This window comes from Mauremys reevesii, linkage group 2 (genome assembly GCF_016161935.1).
Source record: "Mauremys reevesii isolate NIE-2019 linkage group 2, ASM1616193v1, whole genome shotgun sequence".
Taxonomy (NCBI): Eukaryota; Metazoa; Chordata; order Testudines; family Geoemydidae; genus Mauremys; species Mauremys reevesii.
Window position 1 is genome coordinate 228,455,467 of NC_052624.1, and position 21,038 is coordinate 228,476,504.

The following is a 21,038-nucleotide window of genomic DNA, read 5'->3' on the forward strand; positions in this document are numbered from 1 at the left end:
CAGAGGTCATTGCATATGTAGCAGATTTAGCAGTCTTATCAACCAATAGATGCTTAGATGCTTTATTCACTCAAACTAGGAAGTTGTTTCATTTTAACCTTTCAGCTTATCACTGATAACAGAAAGGTCTCTTGAAAAGTCAAAGGAAATTCTCCTAGCCATGCACTAACAGACGAGGCTATGGGAATTTGTGGCTATGAAAGAGCCAAAGACACTCAGCACACAAATATCAGACCCACTCAAAATAGAAAAGAGAAAAAGCAAGGACATCTGCTTATGGGGCCATCTTTCCTACCACTCCAATTTTCTTCTACAGACATTGATACAGTTCAACTTTTTTTGTTATGGATAATAGATACTACAAATGGAAAATTACATAAAAAAGTGTGAATAGAACTTCAGATTTCAAAGATGAAAACATTACAGAGGCAAGCCATGAATGCTACCTTAGCCCTAGTAGAGTGAGGCTGAAGACAAGGCAACTGATACACACATGCCGAGGGAGCCAGAAGGAAAACAGATTCAGAGCAGAGGACCTTCACGCTACCATAAATGGAAGGTCAACAGGTTGCTATTACTGAAAAATTAATTATTTGCAGAGACAGGAAATCACCACACTCTAAGTGGTCAGTTACAGAGAGCAGTAAACTTAAAACTGCTCTCTAGACAACAGTGGAGCAAACTCAAGTCAGATTGCAATGCTGCAACAGTCTAAAAGAGAAATCTGAACTCAAAGAAGGAAGTTGGGAGATACAGAGCGTGAATGGGAAACAAGTGACCTTTGCAGCAAAATGAGCAGGTCTAACCCTGAGAGCAGTGTCTACACCAGTGGATGCCTATGTATGAGAAATATCTATTAGATAGTTCACATTTAATCCATTCATTAGTGTGCCCTTCACTACTTTTCATTGACATTATTGTCATGGCAGCATAGATGCTCTCCTCCAGCATCGCTGTCAATGGCGCTCCTTTGATGACTATTGAAGTGATGAGAAAAGCTCTTTGGCAACCCATTTTATGCAAAATACATGCAGAGTTTATAACAACATTGGGAAGAAAATACAGAACTTCCTGAATGCACAAGTCAACAACATAATCACAAAGCTGGCACAGTGAAACACATCACTAACTCTAATGTTCCTACTTGATCTCTCCCTGATGGATGCTCCAGTTGTTTAACATAACCTTTCCCAAAGCTACAACCTTGCAGATACTTTGATTTATAGTTTACCTCTCCAGGAACACCTGGTAGTTGAAGCAAATAACACACAGACTTTGCAAAGGGGATTATAAAATTACTCTTTGCTTTAGACCAGAGGTACCCAAACTTCCCCCTTTGGAGATTCATGTCCCATGTATGCCCCTCTCTTTTTAAGGGGCTATGGGGAGGGGTTCCTTGTATCCATGGGGGCCAAGGGGAAGGGGTGCCCTGTATCTACAGGGACTGGGTACTCATCATATGGCAGTTCAGGAAAACACTACCTATAGTAGTCGGGCAGCTGCCAGGACCCAGCTTCCTGCTCATCTCACTCCTCTCTCATGCAGGAGAAGCAAATGGGGCCGCACTGAAGGGCCAGAGAGTTAAAAGGGAAGCAGAAGGATGCACCCGGTGAGTATTGGTACCCCTTCAGGACAGAGCCCTTCCTGACCATGTTCTTCAGCGCCACTCCATCTGCTTCCCCTGCGCAGGCTCTGAGCCACAAGGCTACACTGAGGAGGGAGCTATGTCCAGCAGGGGTAGGAGCATCCTGAGGTACAGCCCTCCACTCCCTGCTCACAGACTTCCCACCAGCCTCCCCCTAGAGGAAGAATAACTGCCAGTTGGTGACATTGTGAGGGAGCAAGGCAGGCAGAGAATCTGTTCCCGGCAGCTAAGACTGTCCATTGAGATCACCCACACAGACCCCTTGTGATCCCCGCCCTTCACTGTGACTCTGTCTTTGGACCCTCTGAGAACCTTGTTGGGGAACACACCCCAAAGCTGGGGAGCACACCCCAAAGCTGGGGAACCTCTGCTTTTGACAGCACCTGAAAAATACAGATCCAGACAAAACAATGAAACACCTACATGCCCTTCCCTGTCTCAATTTCCTCACCCCTCTGGAAACGTTCTTTGGGCTTATGCCGAGTTCTCTGGGATGTCCAAGACCCTCCCATCTTCTCCTCCTGCATACCCTTCTTTTTGGCTTCTGGTCTCTTCTCCTTCTCTCTCTGAAATGGCTAGTGAGAATACTCCTTTTAGAAAGCTGATGTCCCCTCAGTCATGTGGCACATTGATCAACCTCATCAGCTGCTTAAAGCAATTCCTTCATCCAGCTAGAGCTCTGTTGATGGACTGTGACTTAAATTCCATCCAGTCATCTGTAGACAAGGCTTCATGTCATAATCATGACTCCATATGCAGTGAGAGCAAAAGGATAACAGACACGTACTATCAGTATGCTAAGAATAGAAAGGAACACCTTATGAAACAGGGCTGGTGTGGGAGATGAAGAAAGCACTAAAATAAAAACTGAAATTGTGTTTCCAAATAAATACTAGGCTTTGAATCCTCAAGGACATGCACATTTTCTTGCTGTCATTACTATAATCATTTGAAATCACATTTGGTCAGCAATTACCTTTATTATTTGTAGCTGAACCCCTTCGTCTGTTTGAGGACCTTGAAAGCAGCCACATATTGTCTCAATAATTCTATCGATTAATTTTTTGCCTGGAGCTGTACTGTCTGGAGCATTTCCAGTCAAGTGCCCATATGCTATAAGTTTCTGAAGGAAAAAAGAAAGGGACATGCTAAATAAATCCAACCTTGCAATCGAATATGTAGATTCACATTTATGACACAAATGAAGTCAGGATAATTAGAACAGTGCAGTGTATCCCAAATCACAGTACATTTCAAGCATTTGTAGAAAATCCTTCAAAAGCATTCATGTTCTTATCCAACAACTGCAACATCACTCAGTATGAAGTTTATCAATTTAGCTTAACTAAAACACTACAATTTACAGTCTGCAAACATTTACTCAAAATAAAAACTGTCAACAATTTTAACTGGATTCTGAGACTGACTCAAAAATTATACAGCTATTCACATTACATTTTTACCTATTATATCTGTACTATGCAATGTCATAATACACTTAACAGAAAGCAAGTTTACAGGATGACTTTCAAGGCTGGCAAACAAAATTGGAACCACTAGGTGTGTTTTAGTTTGTAAGTATTCACTCATCTTTGCATGTGTGCTTCATATCTTGTGAAAAGAAAGAGTATTTTAAAATAACAGAAGTCTGTTCTGAGCATTCCAGCCATGAGACTACTTGTAAGTCTCAATAACCTCCCTACTCACAATAGCAAGAGTAGACAGGCAGCATAGTGAGACTGTATGCCAGGTATGCATGTGCCTATGAATACAAATATATGCACCGAGTTCAGTTTTCAGGCCACCTAGGGGAAGACAGAATTTTTGGTAGACATCTGAAGTGTTTTTTCAGACCAACATTACAGGACCAGGATGAAAAGATTAATCTACTTTACATGGGAAACACATGTCATGGGCTCAAACTAGAGTGTTTGTGAACTTCAAACTTTGACTATTTTACTGCAATTATGAAGAATATAAGAAGTTTTACAGTAATATACCTGTTCTGGTAAGAGATGTTTAGCCTTTCAGAGAGTTGTTTTCTATACATGCACATTAATACAAAAGATTGAGGTTTGGGACAAGTTACATTATATATAAATTAGTATACAATTAACTAGTTGTAGTTAATATAAAAGTATATATATAGCTAGATACATTTTCTTCCTTTGCTCTCCAAAACTAGTCTACAGTTGTCTGAAAAAATCATATACATTTTGGTTAGCATGTCCCATACAGTGGCTGAAAAAGACAGACATTCTTCCTTAGTTACATTTACCCATCCCCTTCCCTCCAAACCAAACAAGACTTTCTTTCAGACAGTTAATAAAGCCCAATTGTATACAGACCTGTAAACAATCTAGAGATGTACTAACAATCCTGGGGCATTTAGACTGGCATGCCAATTCGAATGGTAAGAAGTACTTGTCGGCTTCAATAAAACTTGTCTTTGATTTCACTGGTGGAAGTGTGCTTGAACCAGGCTTTGCTTCTCCATGAGGGGGACTAAACAGAATAGTCTGATCATTAGAATGTAACAAGTATCTACACTTAAGAAAACCTTCCATCACAATACTAGTTTTTCCCTCATTTTTTTCACTTGTTCTTAACCTCAAGAAGGGAAATGATGTATTGAAAACTGATTTTTATTAACTGAAACTATCAGAAAAAATGCAAGAGGATGGTAACTTGCAATAAGTAAATATTCTCAGTATGAATATAAACTTTGCTTCTACCTGAACGATTCCTTTTCTTAGATCAGACAGGTCCCATTGATTCCAACAGTGGATCTTCAGTTGCTCTTGCTGATTTGGAGGCAGGCAAACTTGTTTTCTCTGAATGCAGGTGTAACCCACACACCAACCCACACACCTCCTGGCTGTGGTGTTTGGTCACCTCTAGTAGCACTGAGACCACTTAGAGATTCATGAGTCTGCTCTACAGCCTTGGCTAAGGGCCACATGGCTTTTAGCTCATACAGTTAGCTCCAGAAGTCCCAGGTTCAAGCCTGCCCGCTGACGACCAGGGTCTGTCGGTGTTACACAGGCTTAGCCCTTCCCACTGAAAAGTCTGCACAACAGAACTTTCAGAGCTGTGAAATACTCCTTAGAATTATCTAGATCACAACTTGCTACTACAGAGTAAATCGTAACTCAGACAACATTGCTTACTGCAAAGCATGGAGACTAATGACTAGAACATCATCCTATAAGATCCCTCATATCCTTCCGGCAATGTAAGCATTTGAAAGGTGAGCCAAATCTGTAGATTTTCTTGATCTAACAAAATATGCTGATGAGAACAAAAATAATTATAATCTCTTCCTCAGGCAGGTCCTCAGACTATAAGAGTGGGATTCTTACAGTAGTATCCACTTGAAGGACCTTTGAACTGATTACAATAATTATATAACATTTCTTATAAAAACTGCAATTTTTGAACTATTTCATGTAGCACCTTCTTTTGAAGGAGATGTCCACTAATATTTATATCTAATATTTAGTGAAAGTGGAACATTAAGACCAGCCAGTTCTGCTGCATATCTCTTCATAAAGAGTAAGAAATGTTTATGCCAATTTTGTTTTTTGACAGAGGTATTTTCACTTGAAACTTCTAGAAGACATAGAGGTCTTGTTGTCTCTAACTGCTGGATGGCACAGGACAAGTAAGGAGGATTTTCTAAACCTTTTGGTGCGTGCATATATCTCTGACAATTTGGGCTACATCTTCTCCTTAAGGTGATTTGGTGAGAGGCAAAAAGGAAGTGATCACAACTTCCCAAGTTCTGTGAAAGACTATTCATTTTTGAGGACGAAAGCTGAATTTGTCCTCACAACTATCTTAGCCTGTAGAAAAGTGCAGAACTACAACAAAGCAGATACATTTCTTGAAATGGTTCAAATTGATATTTAGGAAGCACTTCCAAAACTAAATTAAAGGTACCAGAGCAGGGAAGTACACATTTGTTGTGGAGTTGTTCAAGCAGCTGCTTCAAGGAATTCATTAATAATCAGGTGAAAATAAATTCTTTTTTTACTTAATGTTTCCAGGATAGAGAAAAGAGAATTTATCTTATTTTAAAACACAGGAGGGGCTCCAGTTATACAGGTTACTTCTGAAGTCCACGGACTAATTGGTATAAGGAAAGATCAATATCTGAATCTTCACTAGTTTAAGAAGTGAACTGTATTAGTGGATATCTTTCTTGAACAAATCATGGTTGACACCACCCCCAAGTTTCCCTTAATTCTTAGTCTCCACCATTCAAAAAATAAATAAAGGGGGGGTAGATTCAATCTTTTTCAATTCAGCATTTGGATTATTATAATATCTGCAAGAGATGCAGTTTTCCCTGATGTTTTCTTAGAGGCTACCTCCTCGGAGATTCCTCCACATTCTGAGCTCATTTGAAATTCCCATGCAAGCCGTTTCCTCTTAAGAGGAAGATGTCAGATCTTCTTTGTCCACCTCTGGTAGGGCTCTGAGGGAGGTACACACTATTCATGTTGTAGGATGTTAGCACACTCTGTGGATCTAGCCTAGGAGATCCCAGGGATTCACTATCATGCCAAGTTCTGAAAAATTAGATGGATTGGGTAGCTTATGGGGGGGGGAGGGGAAGGGAGTACCAGGAAACCCTGTTCAGTGGGAGTTCGATATGTAAGCCACATGGATGGGGTCTCAAAGAAACATTAAGGACCTGCCCCAGCATAGCCTGATGAAAGAGGTCATTGCTGTTGCTTGAAGTATAGGAAGCCCCTTAAAAAGGAGCTGAATAACCATAATGTTCCACTTGTCTCTGAACACAGAATCTTCAGGTAGGCTCAACTACTGCTGATGCTTGGAAAGAGCGGGGAGATCCCCTGCAAGGTGGAGCTGTTTACTCAAATGAACATGTGAGTCAGACCTAGAAGTCAGAAGGGTTTCACAGACCCAGGAGACCACCTCTGCTGAGTTCACAGTTAGCTTCATGAGCAGACAAAGCTGTCTGAAGCAACAAGAAAGCCTTGCTCCTGCTTTGGAGTCCACCATGAGGGTTGTGGTTACACACAAAAAATAGCTGAGGCAGACCTGGCAACCAGTTTAAAAAGAGGCCTAGGAAACTTGTTACGCACAACGTAGCTTGTCCTCGCTTGCGGCATTGATCCTGGGTAGTGTTTGGTACTCGTCCTCCATTTGTAGCAGGATGGATAAAAACAATGTTTTTTTTAAAAACCATTCTTTTTTTTATTTAAACTGGATTTAAATTTTTTTCAATAAACCTGTTTAAAATTAAATCTGAATGTAATAGAAAGCGTTTTAAGGCCTAAACTTACTATAATCTCTTTAAATCAGTGCTGTAACAAGGCGAGGCGAGTGAGGCACTTGCCTTGGGCAATCAAAGTGGAGGGGTGCAGCTCTACCGCAATCGGCGGCGCTTCGGCAACAGCTCTACCACCGCCGCTTCTTCGGCGGCAATTCAGCGGTGGGTCCCTGAGTCCCTCTTGGAGGAAAGGACCTGCCGCCGAATTGCTACCGCTGCTTCATTCGTTCTTAGGCGGCAATTCAGCGGCGGGTCCTTCTCTCCGAGAGGGACTCAGGGACCCGCCACCAAATTGCTGCTGAAGAGCCTGGAGCCGGACCTTCCCTCAGGCGCAACAATTTCTTGTTACGGCTCTGCTTTAAATATTTAAATAAAAAATAAATATGATGAATCCATAAGCCTCTATCAAAAGCTTTGAGTTAAAAGTTGCTTTTTTATATAAAGAAAGAATCGGGGGGAAACCCATCTAATTTTTGAGATCAAACTTTATAAATAATGGTACAATAGGTTATATGCTGTATTAAGGGTTCGATTCTATGGGAGACCCATGGGCTGTGCTACTGAATGCAAAGGACTGGCAAATTCATCATAGATGTTGGGACCCAGCCTCTGACTCCAGGAGACACCATTGTTCATCTCATCAGGATCGTCCACTGAACCCACCTGGGTATCTCATAGTCCTATTTTATAGCTTCTTCCTGCTTGAGTTCAGATTGGCTCCTTTCTAAAATTATGAATATTATGACTCTACCAAGCATGGAAACTTGCTCTCTAGCTCATGGAATAAGACTGATCTACCAGCCTTTACTTCTGGATGGTTTTGGGCACGTGAAATAATGGCCTTGCTGTCTCCTTGCATGTGTCCAGAGAGATATAAACAGAAATCCATTAGTTTCTCAACAGTCTCCCTCTTGGTCGCTAAACAAATAAAATATTGCAGTGCGGTCTAATGGGGGTTACACAAGCAGAAGTCTCGGATTGTTGTTTGGTCTTTTGTTTTTCTGGGGGTAGAGGTGCGGCAGGGAATTGTGTAACAAGGGAGAAGGAGCAGAATGTGCAACCAGAGAGGAGCAACACTGGTGTCAAAGCAGGACAGTGTGGGAAGAAGGGACAACATTTTCCAGAGTGAAGCCTCTAGTGTTGATTTCAACACCTAGAAACTGGAGAAAAAATGTCATAGCTTCAAATAATAAAAAAAACCCTATTTGGGAATATTTCAAGAAATTCCTGTATCTCCGGGTAAAAAAGGAACTCCTGCCAAATGTAAACAATGCAACAAAGATACAAGGCCTGGTAGTCGGCATGAAACAACATTATGAAAAATGTTCCTCAGAAAGCAATGACTTAAGATGATGATGTGGACACGTTTGAACAATCTGCATCAAATAGTTAGTAAAGAATGCTGCAAAAATAAGTAATGGACTGCTTACCATGTCTTACTATGCTAGCAAACTATATAAGTAGTCAACACTGGACTAAAGAGAAATACAGAAGATATGCTGAATATAGGAAATCTATTTCCATAGCCTTGAAAAAACTGCAGAAAGATTGCTGCAATATTGCTGACGCTGTTGAAATTCATAAAGAACTTCCAGAGACACTGAAGAAAGAAATACCCAACAACAAAGTTAAATTGCAGGCAGTAAAGAAGTGGATGGATCAAACGCTTATTCCACCTCATTTTCTTGCCAATATTCTCAACCTAAAGTGCCAGGGTTGATCCTTAATGGATGAAGAAGATGCTTCTACTATGACTTAGGCATCTAATAATCACCTATCAGACATGTCAACCATAATAAATTTCAGGGCTGGAGGTGAACCATTCAAGCAGTACGTTTGCCGATGATGTTTTAAAGAGAGTCACACCACTGAAGTCACTAGCTAAGCACCTGGAACCAGAGTTTGTTGAAGTATTAACCCAGCTTTTTGCAGCAGTAGCCTCTTAGAATATTTTCTTCATTTGGACTGATTCATTCAAGGCTGAGAAATTGATTGGGAGGTGAAAAGGTAGGAAAACGTCTCTCTCTTCCAGTCTATGAATAAAAACAAGAAGGAAGAGGATATCTACTAGTTTTAAAAGTTTGAAGGACAGCCTAAGTAACTTAGAAGACTGTTGTCTCATTTTCAAGAGAGTTAGATGAGTATGAACTTAAGCTCCAATCACTTTCACTTAGGCATATTTGAAAAATTTCCCAGACTGACCTGAAATAGTAAGTTTAATTCACAGACTACAATTAATCCTTCTGTTCCTTTAATAAATCATGTGGAACTGATAAGAGAAGTTTATATGTCCAAAACATTAAAGGTTTTGCTTAATAAAACTAAACTTAATTTACAGTTGAGTGTTTAATTAAATTCCAGTTAATTTCTTAAGGCAGCTTGACACAAATCATGAGAAAAAAGTTAAATATCTAGTAAATAAGCAATGTAATTCACCATTTTCTAATATACTAAAAATTAATAATTAAGAATCTGAAAATACTAATCTAATTGATTAAATAAATGTATAGCTGTAGTATACCCTTCTAGATAGCAAAAAGATGTACTAAATCTACCGTAAAGGCTGTATTTAGCTGTAAATCAACCTGGTTTTAGTGGTTACATCAATCAATGAGAATTCACCTTTCTTTAGAAAATAACTGAAGTACAAATGGAAAAGTTGATTAAAATCGATAACTTCAACTGAGGCTTTCCACTTGGTGATTTAAATCATAGTTTACATTGTGGCTTTAAATCAATCCACCCTGACTAGTACCAATCTTAAATAAGGAGCATGACAAGCATTTCTTGTCCCTGAGTTCCCTGACTAGATTGGGGTCTGCCCCAACAGCAGATTCCGGAGCCATACAACACCTCAAAGAAACTTTTTCAAAAGGTTAATCAGAATGTGGATTTAATTATTAACTACCTACATATCCAATGTGAGATAAGAAAAGGAGTTTAAAATGAATTTTGGAGAAAAATAAGAAGATTCTCTGTCCTAATGCTCTGCAAAGAAAGGTCTTCTACCTTCTCTGCAGCCAAAGACAACTAATAACTCTTTGGTAGGAGGGGTACATCCTACATCCATAGCTAACAAGTCTATGTGCCTCCAAAGCAACAAAGGAAACTGAAGATCCACTATTAGAATCTTTAGACATGCCTGAAAAATATATAAACAAAATAAAAGTCGATTTACAAAATGTTTCATCATAGGTAAGGATTATATGTACACTACACACACACAAAAAACAACTATATACACTCACAAAACAACTGTTAAAAATATTAAGGCTACAAAGCCTAACACTCAAAACTATAAAATATCAGAATTGAGGTTGCACATGCAATCTGGATGAGGCCCCTTTGTGCATATGCATTGTGATACAGTCTTTAATTACATGATCACATACTATTTTTCCACAGGATTCCTGCCTCATTCAATGCACAAGATGGATGATGCTCACTGTATAAAAAGCTATTCAATATTTTGTCCTATCCTCATTGTTCAATGTGTGGTTGCATATCTTAGTTACTGAACACTATTCAAATGTGCTATGAGAAGAGAATTATTAATTTCCTCATGGACTTTTCTATGGTGCTCATCTGAGTGCTTCAAAACATTAATTTTATTTTCACAACATTTCTGTGAGGTGTGGGAAGGGACTCAGATAGAGAGAGATTAAGGTAAGAAATGTCTACACATTTTAGATGCCCAATCTGAGGAGCCTAGGGTCTAATTTTTCAGAGTACAAAGCAATATGCGATACTTCATATCTTCCAAAGCACAGTTCCCCTTGCCTTCAGTTGCAGCTATGATTATTCAACACTGCTACAAATCAGACCCTGGGGTCTCAAGATGGACATCCAGAAAATGAGGAACGCACAATTACTGGCCTATGAAAAGTTTGGTTTAAGTGACTTGCCTAGCATCACATGGGAACTCTGTGGCAGAGGCCGGGATAGGATCCAAATACCCTGGGTAGCATTCAACTGCTTTAACCATGAGAGCATTCTCTCATCCCCTGCCTCATTCACAAAATACCACCCAATTTCTGCAGCAAATGAGGCAGGAATTCTACAGACAATAGCCTCCTTCACTACTCAGCTCTGATTTATCCCTAGAGCACAGCTCATCCTGTGCACTGAATGAGGCAGGAGTCCTATGTATCATGTAATTAAAGACTATCATAACAAATGCCCAGTTTGCCAGGGTGTTCGCAGATTTGCTGACAGCAGAGAAACACACACTCTAGAAGCTTGGATTCTATTCCAACTTCTGGGGGGGAGTGTTCTCTAATGGTCACAAATCTGTCTGCCTCTATACATGCTGCATGTGTCCCATTCAGCCTGTCCTAGATCTGTCTCTCTACCCGACTCCTCAACCCAGTGCCAGTTTCTTCCCTTAGCCTACCTAGTCTCTACATCACAGTCTCCTTGCTCAGCCAGTACTAACCTCCAACTCTGGGCTCCCCATCTCAGTCTCCCTGGAGCTCCTCGCCCAGCCAATCCCAGTCTCTTCCTTCCTTGGTTGCTCATCTAATCTCAATATCTGACTCTAGGTCCCATCCCAGTTAACTGCCCACAACAGCCAATCCAAGTCTACCTCCCACATGGTCCCTACCCCAATCTATTCCATCCTCTCCCCACAACCCTCCAAATCTTTGTGCTCACTCTCAGTTAAACGACAGCTGCAACAGACGGGAGCAGCAGTTGCAGGCAAGCTCCTGACTATTATTCATCTCACAAGAGATGTTCAGCACCTTTCAGGATGAGCATATGGATAATATTATATGCTTAAATTTATAATAAATACTATACAAGTGTCTATATGAATATTCTTCCTATCTTCACAAGACAAATTATTTTTGCTTAGTAAGAGGAAGAGAATTACTACATACCTTTGTTTTTCTGTTTCAGCTTTTATTTCCTCTGAAAAAGGAAACAGCGAATTAGAATTCTTAATAAAAGCATAGTTATGGTAATATTAATATGCACATTCACTTCTAATTTTATATTTGTTAACAGGTGGAAAGTCAAACTTCTATTTGGACTAATACCAAGTTTTTTTTGTTTTGTTTTTTAACCAAATTTCAGTTTAAAACAGCAAGCACCATCATGAGCAGTTCAAGTGTTTCTATAACTCATTTCTGATGTAACTTGCAACTAATTATTAATTCAATATCAAAACAAAGATGAGCTAGATCTCTATTTTCCAAGATATTTAATATTTAAAGTGGTGCCCAGTTGCCCTAAACAAAATCAGGGCCACTTTGTGTTAGACACCGTTTCAATACATAGCCTTTGTCCCAAACAGCTTAGACAAAGATATAAAAGGCGGGGGAGAAGACTGCAATCAAAACAAGTATAATTCTTTGAGGACAAACAACTCTAACATTAGGCTGTTTTATCAATCTATGCATTATATCCTGTCTTTGCAAACTTCGCAAGTCTGTTTTATGAATTAACAGGAAAACTACATTCATAACTTCTATCAGTTTTACCTATAAAAACTCTCTCACTTGTGCTCTTAAGAAACCAGTCATATATGCCTAGATGTTACAATTTTTCCTTTATTAATATACAGCTGGCTGCAAACAGCTGCTCACATTGAAGCAATGACCTAGGACAAAAACATACTCCAGTAGCATTTCCACTTCAGACATATTATTAAATTTTTAAATTATTGCAACTTAGAAATGATTAATTTCTTATGAGACTTCAACCCTTTCCCCATCCTTCATATAATCAGGTCAATGATATAGAAAAATGCTTAATTTTACCCAGTATTTTAAATGTCTAGACTCTAGACATTGTGACAAAACATTAAACAATTGTGTAGCTAATTTTAAGAAATTTATATATCTTCAGATACCAGATTACTTACTACTCACAACAAAGCAAACTATAACATCTTTCATAGGAAACACATGGTGTTTACTAGGCATTAAGGAATCTGATTTCCACAGAATTTGCTCTGATTACAGTAGGGAAAGACATTGACAGTCAAATAATAAAATTATATAGGATCAATATATAAAATCTTATTAATATTCATCACAGAAAAAGAGAGTGATACTGATGTATCAGAGCAAAATTTCTGGTTCTAATCGTAAGCATCGATCAAGCATGCACAGAGTATTTGGGAAAAAAACCAAACAAACAAACCACCCCTTCATTCAGTCATGGCATTTTTCTTCACTTAGAAATGATAGAAAAATAAGATTGCATTACAAATTACCTTTGAACATGATCATTAACCAAGAAATGATGTAGTACTTGAGCCTCACATGCACTGAATTATTTGAATTAAGTAGCCATCCCCTTTCTCCATAAATGAAATTTATTATTCAGAAGTGGAGTTTCTCAATTGTGGACACACTAAATATGTACGGTTCAAAGCAAAATTTAAAATGATCACTTCTTTACAAACAGAATCTAATGCCCTGAAACTGCCCAAAGTACAACAAACTGAAGTTGCTATCTTTATAGTTGAACAGTATCTTTATAGTTGAACAGTATGAACTTCTAGTTTTTTCCTTTTTAATTTCAAAACAGAAATTCTAATTAGCTACAAGACAGAGCTAGGGGGTTGACCTTTTCAATAATAGAAAGATGTGTACTTCTTTCAAAGTGAACATTAAGATTTATTGACCAGAGGTTAATTACTGACCAAGGTAAACTAGAGGTTGATAAGCACCTAAAAAGACAATATATATTAGCAATCACTGAAATACAAATTGAAGTCAATCACAGAATATCAAGGTTGGAAGGGACCTCAGGAAGTCATCTAGTCCAACCCCCTGCTCAAAGCAGGACCAATCCTCAACTAAATCATCCCAGCCAGGGCTTTGTCAAGCCTCACCTTAAAAACCTCTAAGGAAGGAGATGCCACCACGTCCCTAGGTAACCCATTCCAGTGCTTCACCACCCTCTTAGTGAAAAAGTTTTTCCTAATATCCAACCTAAACCTCCCCCACTGCAACTTGAGACCATTACTCCTTGTTCTGTCATCTTCTACCACTGAGAACAGTCTAGATCCATCCTCTTTGGAACCCCCTTTCAGGTAGTTAAAAGCAGCTATCAAATCCCCCCTCATTCTTCTCTTCTGCAGACTAAACAATCCCAGTCCCCTCAGCCTCTCCTTATATATCATGTGCTCCAGGCCCCTAATCATTTTTATTACCCTCCACTGGACTCTTTCCAATTTTGCCACATCCTTCTTGTAGTGTGGGGCCCAAAACTGGACACAGTACTCCAGATGAGGCCTCGCCAATGTCGAATAGAGGGGAATGATCACATCCCTCAATCTGCTGGCAATGCCCCTACATATACAGCCCAAAATGCCATTAGCCTTCTTGGCAACAAGGGCACACTGTCGACTCATATCCAGCTTCTCGTCCACTGTAACCCCTAGGTACTTTTTTGCAGAACTGCTGCCTAGCTAGTCTGTAACAGTGCATGGGATTCTTCTGTCCTAAAGGCAGGACTCTGCACTTGTCTTTGTTGAACCTCATCAGATTTTTTGGCCCAATCTTCTAATTGGTCTAGGTCCCTCTGTATCCTATCCCTACTCTCCAGCTTATCTACCATACCTCCCAGTAGAGTGTCATCTGCAAACTTGCTGAGGGGCAGTCCACGCCATCCTCCAGATCATTAATGAAGATATTGAACAAAACCGGCCCCAGGACCAACCCTTGGGGCACTCTGCTTGATATTGGCTGCCAATTAGACATGGAGCCATTGATCACTACCCGTTGAGCCCGACGATCTAGCCAGTCTTCTATCCACCTTATAGTCCATTCATCCAGCCCATACTTCTTTAACTTGCCAGCAAAAATAGTGTGGGAGACCGTATCAAAAGCTTTGCTAAAGTCAAGGAATAACACATCCACTGCTTTCCCCTCATCCACAGAGCCAGTTACCTTGTCATATAAGGCAATTAGGTTAGTCAGGCATGACTTGCCCTTGGTGAATCCATGTTGACTGTTCCTGATCACTTTCCTCTCCTCTAAGTGCTTCAGAATTGATTCCTTGAGAACGTGCTCCATGATTTTTCCAGGGACTGAGGTGAGGCTGACTGGCCTGCAGTTCCCCAGATCCTTCTCCTTCCCTTTTTTAAAGATGGGCACGACATTAGCCTTTTTCCAGTCATTTGGAACCTCCCCCGTTCGCCATAAGTTTTCAGAGATCATGGCCAATGGCTCCACAATCACATCTGCCAACTCCTTTAGCACCTTCGGATGCAGCGTATCCGGCCCCATGGACTTGTGCTTGTTCTGCTTTTCTAAATAGTCCTAACCCACTTCTTTCTCCACAGAGGGCTGGTCACCTCTTCCCCATGCTGTGCTGCCCAATGCAGTAATCTGGGAGCTGACCTTGTTCGGTATAACTGGGTATCTCCATTATGCCTATGGATTTCATGGCATTTTTCACTCTTAAATTAACAGTCTAAAGAAGAATAATTCAACAGTCCAGGAAAAAAAATATTCATGTCAGATGAGCCAAACAGGGAAACAGTATTTGCAGATTCTTATCGATTAGGAAATTAGTATTTCTCATTAAACTCACTTATAGCAAAGCCATTTCATAACTCAGTGTTCCCTCTCTTTTAAACAAATATTAAATTCTCTTATAAAAACTATTTTAAGTCAAGAGAATCCTTCTCAAGCTAGATAAAATTTTGTTTTCCCAAGGATTCTATTTCATTTTGTAATAAAGATACAATCACAATAACATTAAGCTATTCTTTGTAATTGTTATGCAATTTTAAAATTAAACTGAGTTGTATATGTTTAGGGAACAGAGGGAAGCCTGCCAAATGTTGAGGAAAACTTAAGGTAATGCTTCCAATAAACAGTGAATGACAGTTTGAAATCTAATAGCACTACTTCTGGAGTGGCTGGCATTCCTTCTCTTCTCCCAATTAGAAAGCATAACCGGGTGGCTAGTTTCATTAGAGAAAATCCCACAAGAAACCAATTTAACTCTTCAAGTCTCAGGATTTGAAAACAAATGTATGAAATACATACTGGCAAAGTCTAAACCTACTAGCCAGAGGCCAAAAATAAAAGATATGGGGGCAGGCTTAGAGGTAACACCTAGGAAGATGCACTAATTATTGGAAAAGGGGGATTTCTACCAGGATGTTTTGCCTAAAGTCAGCTCCATCTTCATATCAGTCTGGACCTACAAGATGTCTGATTATTTGAAATCTTTTTCTTCTGCTGGTGGAAGGAGAAACAGCTCTTTTTTCCTCAGTCATCTTTGGAACTTTCCATTACTTTACCTCCACCCCCTTTTCTGGGTCTTCCTCTCTATGAATAAATAATTCTAGAGCATTCCTTTCTGCTATTGATAACTTCACCAAGAAACTGAAAACTAATATACCTTTTAATTAGACCTCCATCTGCTGGGTTTCCAACTGCAGCAGAGAAATCAACTAGTCTTGTCAGATACCCTAATTTTTAATACGAAGTGAAACTAACCTATTAGGACAGGGGAACTCAAAAAAGCCAAACAGCTTTGTCTAGGTGGGCATCTGAGTAACACTGGGAAGAAATGTGGTTGTTATCCTGTGCAGTGAAATGACAGGACAGGGAGAGGTGGCATCCTGTTCAACTTGGCAGAAACAGAGACAAGATAAAATAGTTTATAAAGGCCTTTAAAACGTTCTCTCTCTCTTCACAATTAATATGTTCGGTTTCTAAACCTATATTTGTTTTTATGGTTATGTCTAAGTCATGAAAAGAAATTCTGACCGGTGAAGTTGTGCTAACTAACCACACTGTCATTTTCTTGGTTTCAGAATTACAATCCAGAATTTTTAAACCAATTTTATAAATTACATTTCAATAGCCAGCAGGAGGCATCTCAATTTTGGACCAGCTCTACACAACTCTACTTACAGAAAACAAGCTACATGATTTGTGCAGTTTTGCCACTTTGAATTTTAAAAAAATCTAATAGCAATTTATGTTAATGCTTTATTTATCCTCCAGAAGTTCAATTCAGAACGCCAACAAGCATATTGTACAGCAATACATCAACTATAATGAACAGTTTGTCACAATCAGTGATATCTAATTCCTCTGATATTTTCATTAAAACATGCTTATGTCCAAACAGAGACACCATTTTCTACACTGCAGGAAATCAAGATATGGAATGAGCAATGGTCTCTCTCAATAAGTTGTCATCTCTTCTCCCTTCCTGCTACAGAACAAAGAAGTCAGAGTCTTTAACCAGTATCCAAACAAAGGTACCAAAAAGTCCTCCAAAGTGAAGTGACCCAAACCAACAGACTACTAAGACGGGTGGATGGTAGAGGCATTGTGTCAAACATCTAAAGAATTTATCACTGAATACACTCTGCCTCTAGGCCCCTCCCATTAAAACGGGGGACTGTTAACATCTTGTGCCACAGTATCCTGAGAAAATGGGAAGAAAAAGTAAGTTGTGTAATGGAACTCAACAGGAACTTTCATAAACTCAGCAGCCTTTATTCTATAGTATTTAGGCACAGTGGGTCAAACATACTTCGTCAGTTATATATGAGTAAATACCCACCACACTTCCCAGTCAGTTATTCTCCCACAACCTAAACGTACTTTGGATAGCTGAAAATGGCCTGAAGCCGCACATAAAAAGCAAATTATGAACCCTCACTTTACACTCAGCACAACTTGATCCAGATGAGTACAGTTAGTTTCACCTCTGCATCTAGTTTTACATAGGGAAGCGCTGCAGAAAGAAAGTGGCATAGCCTGCTATTTTTTCTATCGAGACTGCCCATGCATCAAGCACACATGCTGGGCTTCTGCTTTAGTAGATACAAAAATACACAATCTGCATTAGACAAAAAATAGAAAGAAACTTGTCAATAAAAGTACAAAGGAAAAGAAAAAAGAGGTAGGAGAAAACAAAAAAAACCAACCAAACAAACAAAACAAAAAACAAAACAGAAAAGAAAACTGAAGGAAGAGACCAAAAGGAAAGGGGATGCAGGGGAACCCAAAAACAAAACAAAAAAAACAAGAGAGAGACAATGTAAGAGGAGATAACAAAAAGTGTTGATTGTGGAAACTGGTCTGTATACTTGAAACAGCTTTCTAACCATGGTTAGTCAGTCTCTTTTCCATTCCTTCCTAAAAAAAACCACACATGAATATCTCCACTTTATGTTCCAACGCTCACAGCCATTCTGTTTGTTCTTTCCATTATGTAGCCTCTGTGCTGTTAGACTATGAGACCTTTGGGGAAGAAATTCTTCTCTAGCAAACTTCTCCAACTGCACAGCACTATGTAAATAGATAAAAAGGACACAGGCAGATGGGGAAAGAAAGAAAAAGCACTACAGCGAGGAAGGGAAAGAACAAATGGTAGTAGTCTCACTATGCGTTGCCTCACATTTTATTCCTCAGTAGCAAAGAAATGAGCTGTCAGAACTGTGTGTTTTTGTATTGCTGTAGATAACCTGTAATAACTTTTCTCCCCTATTTAACCTAAAATAGATCTTGTAGATAGAAAGAAAATTACAGTAAAATTTTGAGACCATACAGCCTGTAGGTCTTTCCCTATGCTATTTGTCTTCTGACATTTATTGACACTTTCCTAAAATCTTCAGAGGAACTAGAAAAGTTACTATTTCGTGGCTATGATTCTACTCTCAAACCATGATGGTAGATGAACCAGAATGGTGACCATAAGATACAGGACAGACAAGCTAATGAAACAAGCTAAGGTACAAGCTAATGAAATAAAGCCTTCCCCATGAATCTGAGTGAGATTTCCACAGTAAGGAAAAACAGTTAGGCTGATAACAGTGAAGGGCCAGATCACCTCTTCTCATGAGGGAAAACACACACACACACACCCCCACCCAGGGACTGGAAAATTCTGCTAAATTACCCCCAACATCATAATATATTTGGGAGTGGAAGGGAAGGAGAGAAAACACTGTGGTGGATTGGGCAGGGATTCAGCTTCTAGAAGCCACAGATGTGCTGGAGGCCTGTGGTATCAGAATAGAGGCCCAGAACTTCTGCATCAACTCTAGGATTCCCTGCCAGTACTGTTCGAGTGAAGCTACTGAATTATTTTGGGAAAACCTCTCAGGGGGTTATATTACATAGAGGGGTTCTGCAAAAAAGCCAGTATATCCTCAGGTGGTATCAACTGAGCTGAACACTCTGCTGGGATGGGGAGGATGGCAGAGAGGCAGAAACATACATCCCACTCCCCATGAACCCCACAATACCCACACATAAATCCTCCCCCCCTATAGACGGCTCTCAGGCTATATCTACAGTTGGAGCTGGGGACATCACTTTCAGCTCACGCTGGATTTCCTGTCTTCATTAAAACAAAAGATAGCAAATACTACAGTTAATATCACAACAAAAGGTCACATACACTAAACAGAACAAAAATGTGTATACATATCTACTATATAGATATTAATGACTGAACAAGTCAATATGAAAATATATTTTTACTGGTAAAGATACAGACTGATTTATACTATAACATGGAAAATAATAGTTTAGTAAGTTTATCATCACATAGTATGATACTGGAAAAATGATAATTTTGGCAAACATTTCATTTATGACATTTCCTTCTAAAAATGTACATGCTTCATTTCTTCCCCATTAAATTTCAGCAGTTTAATAGATGTGTCTCACTGTAGCCATGGTATTCTAGAACAGAAAGCTCCTACTTGGTTTAAAAGGAAAGTGTGAACTAAGTCCTTGATCTGGCAAGGAGTTGCACATAGGTGCAAGGTCTCTGCATAATGTTAACCAGGTAACTTAATATCTAGGCAAAGAAGGAATGAAAGTGAGAAGTAACAGTTTAAAAAATGCAACCTTCCTAAATATACAGAAGGGAGAACTGGACAAAGCACCTAGAAAATCTAATATGCAAACAAGTGAGCTACAACCCAAGATAAAAGAGGAGAGTTTGAAAGGACAAAGCAATTCTGAGTCAGTTCTTTTGAGTCACTGCAAGTGAATGAGTTTCCAGGCAATACGCAATGAAGAAGCATTTTATACAATATTAATAATGCAATAGTGTACATTCTGAAGCATTTGCTTGATTTAGTTGGCTTCTCTATATTTTCGCTGGTTAGTCTCTCCAATATCTGACACTGCCAATATTGCTCAAGTTGGTATGCAGCAACTGTGGGAAGGAGAAATCTTTCAAAAGTCACCACAGGATTTTCAACATGGGGGGCAATTTCTATGTTGTTCTTTTCATGGTTATGTATACTTGAGCCCTCTTGACTTAGCAGTCTCTGTAAATCCCTCTGATTTCAAAGCTCTAAATAGTAGGTGCTAAGCGCTGTACTTCGGCTATTATTGCTGCACTTGTTTAAGAACCCTTTGAAATTCACATAGGTCATCAGCATTAACGAAGTCAAAGGCCTTGAATTTTTCATTATGTATTTAGAGACAAACTTAAATTATGCTGTTATTAAACATTTCTACTGTGGTAGTTTCTAATGGGGCCCAACCTGATTGAGTCCTTTGTGCTAGGCACTGTACAAATATGTTACAGTCTCTGCCCTCCACAACTAACAATCTAAACAGATTATGCTAAATAGATTTTTTAGTTTCTTTAGAATGGAAGTGAAAAGGTATCTAAACGGATACCAAAATTGCCCATTTTATCTCATCACTCTTTGCTGGTACTAAGCTTGGCACTAGCAGAGAAGGATGCCAATATCAAAAGCCTCTCTCCCTGACTAAACAGCAGCAACAGAAGACACGTTAATGCTTTGAAGGGGATTCAGAGACTTCCAGGAAGAACTAAAATAATCATACAAGATTAGGGTTGGAAAAGACCTCAGGATGTCATCTAGTCCAATCCCCTGCTCAAAGCAAGACCAACACCAACTAAATCATCCCAGCCCACGCTTTGTCAAGCCAGGCTTTAAAAACCTCTAAGGATGGAAATTCCACCACCTCTCTAGGTAACCATTCCAGTGCTTCACCACCCTCCCAGTGAAATAGTGTCTCCTAATATCCAACCTAGACCTCCCCCACTGCAACCTGAGACCATTGCTTCTTGTTCTGTCATCTGCCACTACTGAGAAAAGCCGAGCTCCAT

At 39.4% G+C, this 21,038-nt stretch overlaps 1 protein-coding gene across 1 annotated transcript in view; it reads right to left on the bottom strand.

Moving 5' to 3' along the window:
- Window positions 1-21,038, bottom strand: part of ARFGEF1 (ADP ribosylation factor guanine nucleotide exchange factor 1) — a 171,072-nt gene that overhangs the window by 99,170 nt on the left and 50,864 nt on the right. The window contains exons 2-4 of the mRNA XM_039524399.1: window positions 11,828-11,858; window positions 3,994-4,150; window positions 2,622-2,768 (exon numbers count right to left, since the gene is read on the bottom strand). Coding sequence (XP_039380333.1) covers window positions 2,622-2,768; window positions 3,994-4,150; window positions 11,828-11,858 — 335 coding nt within the window. The remainder of the gene's footprint in view (window positions 1-2,621; window positions 2,769-3,993; window positions 4,151-11,827; window positions 11,859-21,038) is intronic.